General features: G+C 45.1%; 1 protein-coding gene across 3 annotated transcripts in view; it reads left to right on the top strand.

Annotated features, from left to right (window-relative positions):
- CFAP100 (cilia and flagella associated protein 100) overlaps positions 1–16,801 on the top strand; it is a 47,318-nt gene that overhangs the window by 12,856 nt on the left and 17,661 nt on the right. For 2 of the 3 annotated variants that reach the window (XM_082266645.1, XM_082266646.1), the window contains exons 5-12: positions 9,548–9,731; positions 10,104–10,171; positions 10,378–10,541; positions 11,259–11,339; positions 11,556–11,755; positions 12,513–12,618; positions 12,757–12,826; positions 16,033–16,202. In XM_082266645.1, the coding sequence (XP_082122771.1) occupies positions 9,548–9,731; positions 10,104–10,171; positions 10,378–10,541; positions 11,259–11,339; positions 11,556–11,755; positions 12,513–12,618; positions 12,757–12,826; positions 16,033–16,202 (1,043 nt within the window). The remainder of the gene's footprint in view (positions 1–9,547; positions 9,732–10,103; positions 10,172–10,377; positions 10,542–11,258; positions 11,340–11,555; positions 11,756–12,512; positions 12,619–12,756; positions 12,827–16,032; positions 16,203–16,801) is intronic. The other variant, XM_082266647.1, reaches the window with a different exon arrangement.

Here is a 16,801-nt window from a genome sequence, read left to right as displayed (position 1 = left end):
TACACTCGGAACGCAGCACGGTGATTCTTGTGGCACCGGACTGGCCTCGCCGGTCCTGGTACGCAGACCTCGTGAATCTGGCGGTCGACGCCCCGTGGCGTCTGCCTCTTCGAGACGATCTCCTGTCTCAAGGACCGATATACCATCCTGCTTTACAGTCGCTGGCTTTGACGGCCTGGCTGTTGAGACTGAGGTCCTGAAGGAAAAGGGTCTCTCCCCAGAGGTCGTTCATACCTTGATCAACGCGAGGAAGTCTTCCTCGGGGAAGGTTTATTACCGTACTTGGAAGGCCTATTTTGCCTGGTGTGAGTCCAGGGGGTTTTCACCCCGCACGTACTCGGTTTCCCGAGTGCTGTCCTTCCTTCAAACGGGTGTCGATCAGCGTTTGGCGCTGGCTACGATAAAGGGTCAGGTGTCTGCGCTGGCCGTTCTGTTTCAACGTCCCGTGGCTTCCAACTCCTTGGTTGGCACTTTTGTTCAGGGAGTGCGGCATCTGGTTCCTCCTAGGAGGGATCCTCTGCCCCCTTGGGACTTGAATCTCGTTCTATCTGTGTTACAACGTGCTCCTTTTGAACAGATCAGGGAGATCTCGTTGTCTATGTTGTCCAAAAAGGTCGCCTTTTTGGTTGCGATCACTTCGGCTCGCAGAGTGTCGGAGCTAGCGGCTTTGTCCTGCAAGTCTCCGTATCTGGTTGTTCATTTGGATAAGGTGGTCTTGCGACCTAATCCTTCTTTTCTCCCGAAGCGAGTTTCGGAATTCCATCTTAATGAGGATATTGTCTTGCCTTCGCTGTGCACGAAGCCTAAACATCCAAAGGAGGTGAGCCTACATTCTTTGGATGTTGTTATATGCGATAAGGGTTTACCTTAAATCGACTGAGTCCTTTCGAAAGACGGACTCCTTGTTTGTTCTTCCAGAGGGTCCTCGGAAGGGCATGGCGGCGTCGGCCTCTACCATCGCCAAATGGATCAGGCAGACCATTGAACAGGCCTATGCTTTGCAGGGGAAGGTTCCCCCTGTGCCTGTGAAGGCGCACTCTACGAGATCTCTGAGTACGTCTTGGGCCTGTCGTCATGGGGCTTCTGTAGCCCAGGTGTGTAAGGCGGCGACCTGGTCGACCGTGCACACTTTCACAAAATTCTACAAAGTAGATGTTCAGGCATCGGCGGATGCTTCCTTTGGCCGCAAGGTTCTTAGTGCGGCAATTCCCTAGGGTCCCTTGTTGGGGACCTCTGGCTGTTGGGATAAGTCTTTGTCTTTTCCTGGGTTGTTGCTCCTGTTGAGCAATTATTTTTCCTGTAGCCCAGCTGGTTTCCTTCCTTTGGTAAGGTTCCTTTCTTTGATGCGGAGACTGCGTTGCCTTTCGGCGCGGATGCGTTTCCCACCCCTCATGTTTGCACTGCTTTGGGACGTCCCCATATGTGACGAATATGAAGAGGCGGCGACTGTCGGAGGACGTAAGAGAAAACGGAATTTTTGTAAAATCTTACCTGTAAAATTCCTTTCTCTGAGTCCTCCGACAGTCGCCGCCCCCGCCCCTCTTTTGGGGTTTGGTTGTATACTCTACTGCTATTCCACTGAAACTGAGATATGGTTGCAGGAAGTAGGAGGGTATTGACTGAGGGGACCACCCCTTGAGGGTGGGATATGTTAAAAAGCTTTAATGTTAACATATTCTGTTGCCTAGCTACTCCTTCGGAGCAAAGTCTAATACCCCATATGTGACGAATATGAAGAGGCGGCGACTGTCGGAGGACTCAGAGAAAGGAATTTTACAGGTAAGATTTTACAAAAATTCAGTTTTTTAAGTTTTGGATATGGGGAGAAGGAATTGAACAACTGTCAGTTTTTATTGCTGTCTGTGTTCCCAATAGTGCCGGTTCACACTAGGTCGCTCCGACTTAAGGGGCGACCTGTGAAGTCGCGTACAGCGCGACTTCGGCGCGACTTGCACGGACTTCATATAATGAATGTCTATGCAAGTCACTCCAGGTCGCCCCGAAGTAGTACAGGACCCTTTTTCTAAGTCAGAGCAACTTGTGTCGCTCCTATTAGAACGGCTCCTGTACTACACTATGGGAGCGATGGTGCGTGACTTGTCAGGCTGACCAAGTCGCCTGACAAGTCGTACTAGTGAGAATGCACACTTAGGGAGATTCCCCCTCTCTATTTCTCCTGCTTACCATTATCACTGAAAATGAATGTAAAAGAAAATCCCACATTTTGGGTTGTCCCCAGAAAAGTAATAAAGGGGAAATCTTCCAATGAGGACGTTAGTTCTGATGACTTGGTGGTCCCCAAGAGATTCCCTTACTTTGCAGGAATTTCCCCCCACTTCCTGTTTGACTGTGGGACAGGAAGTTAAGGTAAATTTCCCCAATGGGACAAAGATGGCAAAAATAAACCTTACAGGGGTTAAAACCCTCCCCTACTCTTTCCAAAATATAAAAAAAGTTTTGCCTATAGTTCTATTTTAACAGTCATTTAACCACATAAGTACATATGCTGCGGCAGGGTGGCCCTTAAGTGCAAAATCACATACCTGTATGTGATTTCTTCCATCGGCTCTGGGGCGTGTGCGCACATGCGCCACCGGAGCCGCACTTCTGCTGTGATTGGACACAGGGGGAGCAAATCAGTCCAGTGGCCGTGATGGCCATCGGTCAGCCGCGATCCTTCGGAAGACTGACAGAACGGCAGTCTGCCTATGTAAACAAGACAGACCGTCATTCTGTAAGGCAGGAAAAGAGAGATCTTGTGTTCCTACTAATCAGGATCTCTCTTCTTGCAGTCAGACCATCCCCCACACAGTTAGTAAGCACACCCTAGGAGCACACTTAACCCTTTGAACACCCCTGATGTTAATCCCTTCCCTGCCAGTGTCATTTATACAGTGACAGTGCATTATTTTTAGCACTTATCACCGTCATTACTAATAAAATCATTAAAAAAAGTCCATAAATCTATCCCATAATTTGTAGATGCTATAAATTTTGCGCAAAGCAATCAATATACGCTTTTTGGCTTTTTTTTTTACCAAAAATATGTAGCAGAATACATATTCTCCTAAATTGATGAAGAAATTAGATTTTTAAATTTTTTTGGATTTGTTTTCTAGCAGAAAGTAAAAAATATTATTTTTTCTTTTTTTTCAAAATTGTTGGTCTTTTTTGTTTATAGCGCAAAATATGAAAATCGCAGAGATGATCAAATACCACCAAAAGAAAGCTCTATTTGTGGGAAAAAAAAGAACATCAATTTTTTCTGGGTACAGCGTCGCACGACCGCGCAATTGTCATTTAAAGTAATGCAGTGCTGTATCGCAAAAAAATGGCCTGGTTAGGAAGGGGGTAAAACTGAAGTGGTTAAACACCTTAAGTAATTTCCCGGGACTTTCCTACACCCAGGGAACCGTGTACACCGCATACAGCCATACACTACGCTCTTGTAAACACTGATATTTCTTTGTATAGGCACAGCCAATATAATTACCGCATGCGAAGCTATGGCATTTGGAAAATATGTTGGATGCACATGCGTGGGTAAACACTGCTGCAAAGATGCAGGCTGTGCACGGCAGGTGTAGTTCCCCAGGTATTTGAAATTACACCAGGCATATAAGATATCTGTGAAAGGGTGACATCCTCCAGAAAGTGACATCCTGTGTGCATGAATCTTTGCAACTGAAGCTTTAGCTGCTTATATTTTGCGGCCCGGCTGCACAAAATCACGTATAGGTACGTGATGCGGGCTCACGGGTCGGGGCGCGCGCGCTCCCACCGTTTCCGCAGTGACCTGATTCGGTTCAGAACTGATACGTCATCAGGTCCAGGCCAATGATTTATGGCCTGGACCTGGTGATTGGTTCTGACCAATTGCAAAACATCCTGTGCCTGTGTAATGTAAACACAGGCACAGGAAATAATGCAATCTTCTCTCCTGGAGGCCTTTTGGGTTCCAGAGTGAGAGAAGAGAGCATCACAGTGAGTACACAAGCACTACACTGACACCAGTACACATAGACACACATTAAACCCCCAGATCACCCCCCAGTTAACCCTTTCACTCCCTGTCACAGTGTCACTATATACAGTACACCGATAATTTACTGATCACTGTATTAGTGTCACTGGTGACGCCAGTTAGCGCCAGCGGAAGTCCCAGATAGGGGATATATGGCGGGTATCGTTAAAAATATCTGGGACTTCTGCTGGCGCTAACTGGTGTCACCCGTGACACCAACACAGTGATCAGTAACTTATTTGTATACTTTATATAGTGAAACTGTGACAGGGCAGTGAAGGAGTTACCTGGGGGTGATCAAGGGAATAAACCTTTATTAGGGGATATATGGCGGGTATCCTAAACCTAATAAAGGTTTATTCCCTTGACACCCCCAGGTAACCCCTTCACTGCCCTGTCACAGTGTCACTATATACAGTATACAAATAAGTTACTGATCACTGTGTTGGTGTCACGGGTGACGCTAGTTAGCGTCAGTGTCAATCTTAGTATAGCGTCAGGGTCCCACCACATAATTTCCAATAAAGTTTTAAACCCCTGATCGACCCTTTCATTCCCTGTCACAATGTCACTAGTAAAGTGTATAGATCTTTTTTTTTGATCACTGGATTAGTGTTACGGGTGACACCAGTTAGTTTAGCACCAGATAGCATCAGATTTTAACCCTTTGATTGCCGGTAACACTAATGCACACACACACACAGACACACTATATACCGCCATTACTATTATAGTTTCTGTACAGATCAATATCTTTGATCTGATCAGAACTCTACTAGCGTCCCCAATAGTTAGGTGTGTCCCAAAAACGTGGCATTAGCAAGATTAGCCCTGACACCTGCCAGCACCTGAATTTTTTTTTTTTTTTTTAATCGAGACATGTGGCTAAATACATTTTGGCCTAAATGTATGACAAAAATTGAGTTAATTGGATTTTTTTTTTTTTTTATAACAAAAAGTAGAAAACATATTTTTTTTTGTTTATATTGCAAAAAAATAAAAACCTCAGTGCTGACCAAATACCACCAAAAGAAAGCTCTATTTGTGGAAAAAAAAGGAGGCAAAATTTCGTTTGGGTACAGCGTTGCATGACCACGCAATTACCAGTTAAACAGCACAGTGCCTAATTGCAAAAAGTGCTCTGGTCAGGAAGGGGATAAAATCTTCCGAAGCTGAAGTGGTTAAAATTTACTCAAAATATTTATTTTCTCATTACATTGGATCTCCCCTACTGCGCGCTCAGGAAAAAGTGACAATGCAATCCGCAAACTAAAAAACACAACCACAAAAGAGAAACCCAACTTCGCTGCTGTTGCAAAATAAACCAGTTTGCAATGCAGGCACATCATGGCTGATGGGAGGGGCTGTATATTGCTTCCTGAAGATGTCTTATTTTAATTAGGGGCGGGACATTCATTTGTGAGTGTGGTTGAGAGGAGTAATGCGGCGCACACACTACGCCGCGTCGAAAAATGTGCGTGGTTTAAACTATGTGAAATAGTGGGCGTGGCTTAAATGGGTGTGGTTAAATAGAGTCTAAGGTGAAAGAGGGATGGAGGGAGAAGGAAGAGAGAGAAGAGAGAGAGAAAAAGAAGAGAGTGAGAGAGAGAAAAAGGGATAGAGGGAGAGAGAAAGAAAAAAAAGTGCTAGGGAGGGCAGGAGAACGAAGGAAGAAAAGAAAAAGGGACGGAGGGACAGCAGGCCCAGATCCTACACCATAATAGCAATATGTGTATGCCAGAAAGTTTAAAAATCAGCAGATAAAGATACTCCAAACACCATCCAAACACCATCCCCCCAGCTAGATCCCATCAAACAGGAGATGGTCAGAGAGACAGAGAGAGTGCAGACATGGTACAGGAGATGGTCAGAGAGGGTGCGGACATTGTACAGGAGATGGTTAGAGAGGAAGCGGACAAGGTACAGAAGACGATCAGAGGGGGTGCTGACATGATACAGGAAATGGTCAAAGAGGGTGCAGACATGGTACAGGACACGGTCAGAGAGGGGGGCCATCATACAAGAGACGGTCAGAGAGTGTGCGGACATGGTACAGAAGATGGTCAGAGAGGGTGCGGATATGCTACAGGAGATGGTCAGAGAGGGTGCGGACATAATACAGGAGACCATCAGAAAGGGTGTGGACATAATACAGGAGACGGTCAGAGAGGGTGCAGACATAATACAGGAGACTGTGAGAGAGGGTGCGGACGTAGTACAGAAGATGGTCAGAAAGGGTGCGGACATGGAACAGAAGACAGAGAGGGTGTGGATATCGTACAGGAGACAGTCAGAGAATGTACGGACATGGTACAGGAGAAGGTCAGAGAGGGTGCGGACATGCTACAGGAGACAGTCTGAGAGGGTGCGGACATGCTACAGGAGACGGTCAGAGAGGGTGCGGACATGCTATAGGAGATGGTCAGAGAGGGTGCAGACATGGTACAGGAAACAGTCAGAGAGGGTGCGAACATGCTACAGGAGACGGTCAGAGAAGGTGCGGACAATGCTACAGGAGACGGTCAGAGAAGGTGCGGACAATGCTACAGGAGACGGTCAGAGAACGTGCGGACAATGCTACAGGAGACGGTCAGAGAAGGTGCGGACATGCTACAGGAGATGGTCAGAGAGGGTGTGGACATTCTACAGGGGACGGTCAGAGAGGGTACGGACATGGTACAGGAGACGGTCAGAGAGGGTGCGAACATGCTACAGGAGATGGTCAGAGGGGGTGCAGACATGCTACAGGACTTGATGTGCACCTCCAACCCAGCTCTCTACCCTCGCCCCCCCAACACACAGAACGTCTAGCAGAGCACCCTATGGCCACTGGCCTTCAACTATGATGCCTGCAGCATCTCTCCATGCCCCTTGCTGTTAGCTCAGAATTGAGGGGGGACAGACGGCAGCTCTGTGGTGCCCACACGGGATCTCCTTCCGGCTAGCAAATGTATTTGATGTATATAGTGGAGAGGGGAGGGGTCTCCGACTCCGAGCAGCTAATCTGCTTCAGTGTACAAGTGAATTGCTTTGCTTGTACACTGAAGAGAGAAGCCGATTAGCTGCTCGGTTCAGAGGCCCCTCCCCTGTCCACTGTATACATGGAAGACACCTGCTAGCCGGAGGATGATCCCGCTGCCATGTTTTCACAGCTGGAAACTTCGGCTGTCACGGTGGTCTGACAGGCGCCCAGAGATAAAACGGGACAAAGCCAATTTCCCGTGATTTTTCCCAGGACACAGACAGACCGGGACATGGGTCTGAAAATCGTGAATGTCCCAGGAGAATCGGGACTGTTGGCAGCTATGGGGTTGGTGTTGCTAGACAGGCTGTATTTATATACAGGCCACCCTAGGTAAAGCGCACATGTGATGGGAGACTCCATGATTGAAAGAACTGAAATCCAATGAATGAAAGGAGCAGGGCTGAGACAGTCAGGCTGGGGAGAAATTTGAAAAATAGCTGCCATGCGGCCTTGGGTAGTCAATGTAAGGGCCTGAAAGTCAGTTAGGAGCTGAACCCAGAGGTCCTGCAGAGCTGACTGGAAGGGAGACACGAAGGAAGGATCTGATTCTACCTACAGTGAGTATAGATCTGTGTGATGGGGCCCGTCCTGTGAGGGCCATCTCTGCAGTGGAAGAGTCAGTGGATGAGTGTCAGTCAAGGGGATGCTATAAAGTGTCCTGAAGATAAAGTAGTTGCATCAAGTCTGCTGCTAGAGAGAGCAAGAGGACTCAATTCTTCCATATAAGTGGTAGTATGGTTAAAGCAGTGTGCCTGCTTCCACAAATAACCTGGTGAGTCCAAGTGAGAGTTGTCCCTATCTACTGTGAATAGTTCAGCTGGAGTATCCCACTATTCCCTTCTCCCATCCAAGTTCAACAATAAATACAAAACCGAATACTCTCGACTGTTTATTGAGTAACGAGCAACTGGGAGTAAGGTGTGTGTGTGTGTATGGAAGGGGGGGGGGGTATAAGTGAAAAAAAAAAAAACAGTAACTGCCTGCAGGTATTTAGAGGGAGGCCTAAGAAGTCAAAACACAGCAAGCCCTATGGGGACAGTGCTACATTAGCAATACCAACTATGATTTTAGAATAAATGTCTGTATTGCAACACACATTATCTCCACAGACCGATGTGTTCAGAGGATTTATACTATACAGTAGCACTCTTTAAGAGATGGGAATTTGTATAGTTTGCAATAAAAGCCTTAAAGACAGGTTTAACGCTTTTCAAAATAAGGTTTAATAAAGAAAAGGCCAAATTGATGCAAATAAAATATTTACAGAAAAAAAAGAGTGTTACAAAGAAATAAAGTGACAATAAAATAACAAAGAAATAAAAGAAGAGGGTTGAAAAGGAAGAACACATGCACTGTTCTTGGGTTTAGCAGAGTTCAGCCAAACAGCAAGATGTTATTGCTTCTCAAACTTGACAGATGTTTCTGGTTTGATGGTACATAAGAACTGTCAAACTGTATTGGCATGCCACTTTTCTCTGGTATCAAAGGGGTGTTGACTGAGGCCATCTGACCAATTAGGAGTCTGAGGTGCGGCCATGGGATGTCGCTGAGTTTATGACGGTATCATGGCCCTCCCTTACACACAGTTTTATACTACTATTAATATCTTCCCAGATGTACCGATTGCTTTCTTGAAACTGATAGATTATTGTTCAGCATTGAACTTCGTGCCCAGGGATACTAAACACAGGCTAGCTCAGATAAGCCTGTCATCCAGGAGGTATCTGACTGCTATCTTCCCTTCTGTAGGTGCTAGCTTAGTCATGTATGGCCTTAATTTGTATATATACTTAATATTAATGTGTCATGTTCCTGTCTAATTTTAAGAATTCGTTTGTGGATTTTGTTAAGTTGTGAATTGGGCAGAGGTCTTTGAAGATTCACCTCCTGCCCCTGAAGGCCTTTTACAATCCCCATTAGTTCTGGGTAAACACTTTATGGCATGCTACGTATTCCTTATGAATTTGGTCATAGTTTTACGATAGGTATGGTCAGCGGAAACAGACATCCTGCCAGAGCTCCGCAAAGGCCTGTGTGCTGCTTTCGGCTGTCCTTAAATTTAGGTAACAGGCTCTTTTGCAATGTGAGCTAAATTAGAAGGCTATGGAGGTGCATTCCTACGTATTTTCTGCTGCATTGTGTAACTGTTCTACAAAACCGTCATGGCCTACCTATGTTTCCTGAACAACATGGCCGCTAGCTATGGATTTTCGTGTGTCCAGTATGTAATATCATTACAGGCTCTATCTGAGTTGCTGCAGGTTCTAATGCACACTGTGAGAAGCACACAGTGTGCAGTGGTAACAGAGTAAGTAATTTCAGGACAAGAGAGGAGCCTGTACAATTGTGAAAGTCTGAAGGGAAGGCTGAAGGTCAGCTTTAAACTATATGTATATATACATTTTTGTGTTGGATAGAGTAGGCAATGGTAAAAAAACCTCTTTAGAAAGGTTGAAGATTTCCATGTTGAAGGTTTCCATATCTCCATCCTTATACAGGAAAAGGAAAAGAACAAAAATTTGAAAGTCCATCAAAAGGGGACATACACCACAATGATGAATGCCAAGATGGCCAGACTACGTAAAGAGATTGAAGCGGAGGAGATGGAAGAAGCTGCAGAGGACGGGGAGAAAGTTGTAGCCGCACTGGACAATCCTTCTTGGAAACTGGCAGTGACTAGAGGTGAAGACAGAGGAAAAATTACCATTTTTCAAAATTGGGGCATTATGAGCCAGCGCATGGCGCTGAACAACCCTGAGTCTTATAGAAATTTCTGTCTAAGCCAGCTGTATACTACCCCCATTGTGCAACCCCACTTCATGTTTCCTGGGCTTCGCTGTCCCACCCATGAACCTGGGACTGGGATGGTTGAGGCTGCTGGGTAGAGAGGAGAGAGATCAGCAAACATTTGGTGATCTCCTCTAACCAATGAGAACTTGAACCAGCATGTATTACTTCGCTTCCAGGTTTGGCTGTCCCTTTCCCGAGCCTCTGTGTCCAGGGGAAGAAGCTAACGAACCACTGTCTGAATCTAATTCACTATTTTTCTTCCAGACAAACAAGTCCCGAGGGAAAGTCTCCATGAATTCATTGACAAGAAGAAGGAAATGTTCCTCCTGCAGGTAACCTTATCTCTGGGCCTCATTTGTCTATTGGAAATTGTTTTATATGGCAACCAGTTGTTCAATTCAATTTTCTTACCCGCTAGAAAAAAAAAAGCTAGAACTTGATTGGCTGGTAAAGTAAATGGGGTTTACCAGCTACAGCCATCCAAAAGTGCCTCTCTATAAAGGCTAGCATGATCAAATGTGCCGTTTATGATTGGTAGTACTCCCTGACCGTGAAACGTGATGAGATCCAGAAGCTGGAGGCCATGGCTGCTGCTGAGGAGATGAAGCTGGAAAAGGCCGAGCAGTTCTTGGAGGAAGACGCCGTGAGATTTGATGAGTTTCTGAAACAAAACGACAGGAACTCAGTGGAGGCTTTAAAACAGTGAGTCCAAATATCCTAAATCTTTCCATGGTCCAAGAGCCAGTACCATCCTAGGTAGTGAAGTCCAGAGAAATGCCATACCGCTAGATGACTTCCATCTTACCAGAACATGAAGGTTGCCATGTTTAACCGTTTGCCACCCAGCGACAGTACATTTACTGCGGCAGGGCAGCAGCTCTCGCTGAGCACATGCACACTGGAGCACCCCCTTGGGCGTACAGCAACGTGATCTCGTGAACGCTGTGTCCAGCTGGGGTATTATGTGATCTCTATGGTTAATCATAGCGATCACATGATTCTAATGTAAACAAAACAGTCATAAATGGTTTCCATTCATGACTGTTTTGCTTACTATTGTGATGTTGCGATTGGCCCACAGCTATCATATGGTACTTGGGTCAATCACAGCACCCTGTAGCATGTGATTAGCTGTACCCAATCACAGATCACAAGCTACCCATTCAAGACAGCTAAAACTATTGCTTATAACAGTGATCATCACTGTTATAAGCAATAATAGTGTAAAAAAAATAATTCCTGATCACCTCTCCCTCAGAGTAGTACAGTATCACTAGGTTAACACTGAACTACTCTGATGACAGAATGTAAAAAAAAAATAAACATTTGTCTGTCTTTTGGGTGGGCTAATCCTTTAGGCACTGGAAGGTCCTCAAATAGCTGTAAGCTATCGATGATTTTCACTTTTGTTTTGTTCAGAGCTGACAAGGAAACCAAACTAAAGATGGAACAAGTTGCACAAATCAAGAGTCACACAGGCCAAATGATGAACATTAAGAGGTAAGTGGTTTGTTTTCTCACAATGTTGCTCTTGGGGTTAGAGATGGACCACAGGTTCCATCCAACTGACTAATTAACAGCTACAACAAAAGGCACCAGAGGGAGGGGTTTATAGAAATATATGACGAAATCTGGAAGCCACCTTACTAAACACCTCTTGTTTTACTCTATTTAGAGAAGAATGTTATCTGTTCTTTGTTCCTTTTCTACCTCCAGTGACATTTCAAAGTGTGAGGAGATCCTAAGAGAGTATCTGATGTACAAAGAATTCCTCTTCCGCCTGTCTCCCAAAGAGTGGAAGGAGGAAGTATTGAAGAAGAAGAAGCAGAAGAAGAAATCTCTCCCTCTTGTCTCCAAAGAGAAAGAAAAACAGGACTCTGAGACCAAAGTATCCACCTCCCCCATGCCGGGCAAGAGTAAGTACATCAGAATGAGCCAATGGGCCAACCCCGTGTTTAGAGTTCTTAAGGAAAGAGTGAACACCCACTGCTACGCCCTTTACAGGATTTGGCTAAAAACATCAGGTTCACCAGACTATGCAACACCCCCAACTCTAAGTAGTAGAACCAAAATACCAGAATAGAAGGCAGCGCCAGTAGCTTTACATTAGATCCACCAGTATAACACACAGGAACATATAGAGTCAAGTTTTACTAAAAACCAAGTCTGGCACTGGTAGTGGAGGGTGGTACAGGTAACGGAAGGTGGCACACATACTGGAAAGATGGTACAGGTAGCGTAGGGAGGACACAGGTGTGGAGGGGGGAAGAGGTATTGGAGGGGGGCACAGGTAACAGAGGTAAGCAAAGGTAGCGGAGGTGGGCACAGGTAATGGAGGGGGGTACAGGTAGAGGAAGGAGGCACAGGTGGGAGAGGGGTACCCAAGAGGGGGAGGGGGTACAGATAGCAGAAAAAAGCACAAGTAGAAGGGGGCATAGGTAGGTAAAAGTAATTGGGGGTTGTGGTAGTAGAGGTGGTTACATGTAGTGGGGGGATGCAGATAGTGGAGGGGGACACAGGTAAAGGGGAGGCACAGGTAGTGGGCATAGCTCCCAACTATCCCTGATTTTGAGGTACTGTCCCCGATTTGGAACAATGTCCCTCTTTTCTCTTCATTTGTCCCTCATTTTGTTCTGGAAACAGATCCTAAGTACGATATGTTTGTCTTTTCAGAAACGGAGGGACATTCTTCGGGCAAGATCAGCCATAGTCGTGATTCTAGCCGCGATCCCCGACTGTCGTCTAGACAGAGCCTGAAAACAGCGGGGTCCAAGAAACTGTAAGTGTCTTATAGATTGTTTCTGTATGCTAGGTTTAGCAACTAAAAGCTTTACTATCTGTTGACTTGTCTGTGGCAAACATAATTTAAAGGTCGAAACACATTTCCAAATATAATAGTCTTCAATTTCCTTTTCAGGAGTAATGCATCCTACCAAGCAGAAGATAAAAGCGTCTCAGAAAGCCTAATCTCCTCCGATAGTGAAGAGGTGGGTACTCCTGTTTACAAGGTTGCAGTTGAAAATAATAAACCTTTTATGCTATTATCCGATACTGAGCACCTTTTAAGGGGTCAGTCCTCCCAACACTGATACATTATATGGCCAAGAGTGTGAGGTATGACCATTTAATTCCCAGAATGGACTGTAAAAAAAATGTATGTGCAGGAGCATTGTCATGGTGGAGAATCCAATTATCAGGCTACAGTTCCACTCTTTTCCTCCAAGCTGATTCCCATAGCTTTTTCAGAATTTCCAAGTAACAATGTTGGTTGACCATTGTACCATATTCTAAGAACTCGTAGTGAACTATCCCCTTGTGATCCAAAAACACACCAGCATGAGCGTATGAGGGTTCCCACTCTGTCCACATTTGCATAGTCCTTTGAGTTTTTGGCTGTCATCGTGGACAATCTTCCCGCCCCTCCTTAAACCACCTATGCCATGAGCCATGTTTTTTGTATGGCTCAAATCTCAACGCATTTGCACCAAACTGGTGCAGGACCCTTTTTTTGTCCACACCAAAATCGGATGGCATGGGCGTTCACCCCTATGCGATCTGATTCTGCAAATCGTGCAGCGTTTTGCAAACCGATTTTGGGGGTTGTTGTTAACTTGACATACGCTCCGCAATCAGATTGCATGGACTGGTTGCGATTTAAAACCGGTGTTGAGTCCGCAATTAATTCACTATGAATTTACACCGCATCTAGTGTGAATCCAGGCTGAGGTTTATTTTAGCCATCTTTGTCCCATTGGGGAGATTTAACATCACTTCCTCAATGAATATATTTGCCAGCACACCACGGAGCTTCAGTCCAAACATTTTTTATTTCGGCACTCGCTTGCTTGTGATGTGATCATGCTGTAATAAAAAAAAAAAAATGTTTGGACTGAAAGTGGAACTTCCGCTTTAAGTGGTCCTGACCCCCTGACATGCCACATTTGGCATGTAATTTTTTTTTTGGGGGGGGAGCAAGTACCTAGTTTTGACAGGTATCCACTCCCACTTCCGCTCGGGCCGCCTAGGCGGCTCGAGCGGAAGTTCTCCTCTGCTCCTCCCTCCCTGCAATCTTCTGGGACACGTCACAGGTCCCAGAAAATTGCCCATCCATTCAGGACGCGCAGCGCAACTCGCGCATGCGCAGTGTGCACCTGGCTGTGAAGCCGCAAGTAGGGATGATCGAACTTTAGAAAAGTTTGGTTCGACCAGAACACCCGACTTTCCCAAAAGTTCAGTTCGGATTCCAGAACCCCATTGAAATCAATGGAACCCGAACTTCTGGGGGGCGTATGATTGGCCTCTGGACCCCGTAGTCACTCCAATCACATTTTACTGATGTTTCTGGGCCAATCATGGGCTTTTAACCACTTAAGCCCCGGAAGATTTTACCGCCTTCCTGACCAGGGCCTATTTTGCGATTCGGCACTGCGTGACTTTAACGGACAATTGTGCGGTCGTTCGACGCTGTACCTAAACGAATTTGACGTCTTTTTTTTCCCACAAACAGAGCTTTCTTTTGGTGGTATTTGATCACCTGTGCGATTTTTTGATCATGCGCTATAAACAAAAAAAGAGCGTCAATTTTGCAAAAATAACAATATTTTTCAAATTTTTTTATATGAAATTCCCCCCCAAAAAAAATGTAAAAATCAAAATTTTTTAACATTTTCGGCCAATTTGTTTTATGCTACATATGTTTGGTAAAAAAAATTGCAAAAAGCGTATTTTGATTGGTTTGCGCAAAAGTTATCGCGTTTACTAACAAAGAGAAAGATTTTTGTCATTTTTTTTTTTTTTAAATGCGTAATGGCGCTGATCTGCGATTTTTTTTTTGCGGTACTGCAACATTGCGGCAGACAGATTGGACCCCTGACTGACATTTTTGACACTTTTTAGGTTACCAGTGACATTACTACAGTAATCAGTGCTATAAATATGCACTGTTACTGTAAAATTACACTGGCAGTGAAGGGGTTAACTTTTTTGAGAGGGAGGGGTTATGTGTGTCCCTAGGGGCGTGATTCTAACTGTGATTGGCTGTGGCTTGAGGTGTAGGAACAGTGATCAACGGTCCTACATAGTAGAACCATATTATCACTATTCCTACACAGGGGAGAATGATAGGCGGCTTGTTTACATTAGCCGCCTGCCTTTCTCCCTTTCCACCGACGATCGCGAGTGACCGGCGGACGATCGGGTTCGCCGGTCACACGCGCGGGGGGGTCCGTGACCGCGCGGGAGCGCGCCTCCGGAGCGGCTCGCGCTCGCTCCCGAGACCCTCACAGGCTAGCAACGTAGACCTACGTCGCTTTGCCTGTGAGGGGCTGACCGACGCAGTAAATAGTCGTGCGGCGGTCGGCAAGCGGTTAAAGCCCAGTTCCTGTCCCATTGCATTTTGGCCGGTTCTGGTGGCCGAATTCCGAAGTTTTACCGCAAAAAGTTTGGAATTCGGCCGAATTTCGAACACCCAATGAACCGTTCGATCATCCCTAGCCGCAAGCTGTCATAGCGGGGTGCCCACACTAGAGATGCCGGTGCTACGGGGAGAAGACGGAGAGAACTGAGGCTCCCCCCGGCCACATCGCTGAACCGTGGGACAGGTGAGTATGTGTTTATTAAAAGTCAGCGGGTACACTTTTTTGTAGCTGCTGACTTTTAATAAACACAAAAGCCAGTGGAACTCATCTTGAAGCTCCATGGTGTGCTGGCAAATATAGTCATTGTGGCTTTCATGATCCAGTCTCCAGCTTATGGTTGCTTCAGCACCCAGTATCTTAGAGATTTCCCCAGGAATGTGCGCAATGGGAATATGGACTATTAACTTCACTTCCTGTCCCATAGCCAAAACAGGAAGTCATGGGAAATCCCTTCAAATTAGGGGCTCTTGGGGACACCCAGGAAACCAGAACTGTGCTCCTATTGGAAGATTTCCCCTCTATTACTTTTCTGGGGACAACCCAAAATTTCAGATTTTCATTTATGTTCGCTTTCAATGATAATGGTAAACAGGACAAATATGGAGGGTGAATCTCTCTAATGGGGACACAGACAGCAATAAAAACTGACATTTAATCTAATTCCCCTCTCCACTCTTTGCAAAAATAAAAAACTAGAATAAAAAGTTTTGCCTTTAGTTGTATTTTAAGTGATCAGGCTTGTTGAATGCATTGTATCTATGTGATGTGACCCATAGGCTTTGCTATCTGACCAGGAACCCGAGCTGTACTTCACCGACCCCCAGCAGCTCCTGGACATCTTCTCTGAGCTGGAGGAACAAAATCTTTCTTTAATCCAGAACTCACAAGAAACAGAGGAAGCTTTAGAGGAAATCAAACATACAATTACCACCACTGAGGAGAAAATGTAAGGCTGAATAAGTAATAGATTGTACTTTCATGTTAAAAGAGATCTCACCTTTTCCTAGATGACATTTTGTTTGTTAAAGCACTGTGTTTTTTTTCATGATTGCATTTTCATACAGTGGGTATAGAAAAGAATCGCCCACTTTAACCACTTCTGGACCGGAAGGATTTACCCCCTTAATGACCAGGCCATTTTTTGCAATTCGGCACTGCGATGCTTTAATGGACAATTGTGCAGCTGTGCGACGCTGTACCTAAATAAAATTGATGTCCTTTTTTCCCACAGATAGAGCTTTCTTTTGGTGGTATTTGATCACTTGTGTGATTTTTATTTTTTGCGCTATAAACAAAAAAAGAGCGACAATTCTGAAAAAAATAAAATAATAATTTTCACATTCTGCTATATAACATTCCCAAAAATTAAACTGTAAAAATCTAAATTTTTCATCCTTTGAGGCCAATTTGTATTCTTCTTCATATTTTTGGTAAAAAAAAAAAAAAAGTAAGCGTATTTTGATTGGTCTGCGCCTACAAACTAAGGGAAAGATTTATGTCATTTTTATTTATTTATTTTTTTACTAGTAATGGCGGCAATCTGTG

Source organism: Pelophylax lessonae (genome assembly GCF_965119305.1).
Source record: "Pelophylax lessonae genome assembly, chromosome: 8".
Lineage (NCBI taxonomy): Eukaryota > Metazoa > Chordata > Amphibia > Anura > Ranidae > Pelophylax > Pelophylax lessonae.
The sequence above is the reverse complement of the archived record's forward strand: the minus strand, read 5'-3'. Positions and strand labels throughout refer to the sequence as shown.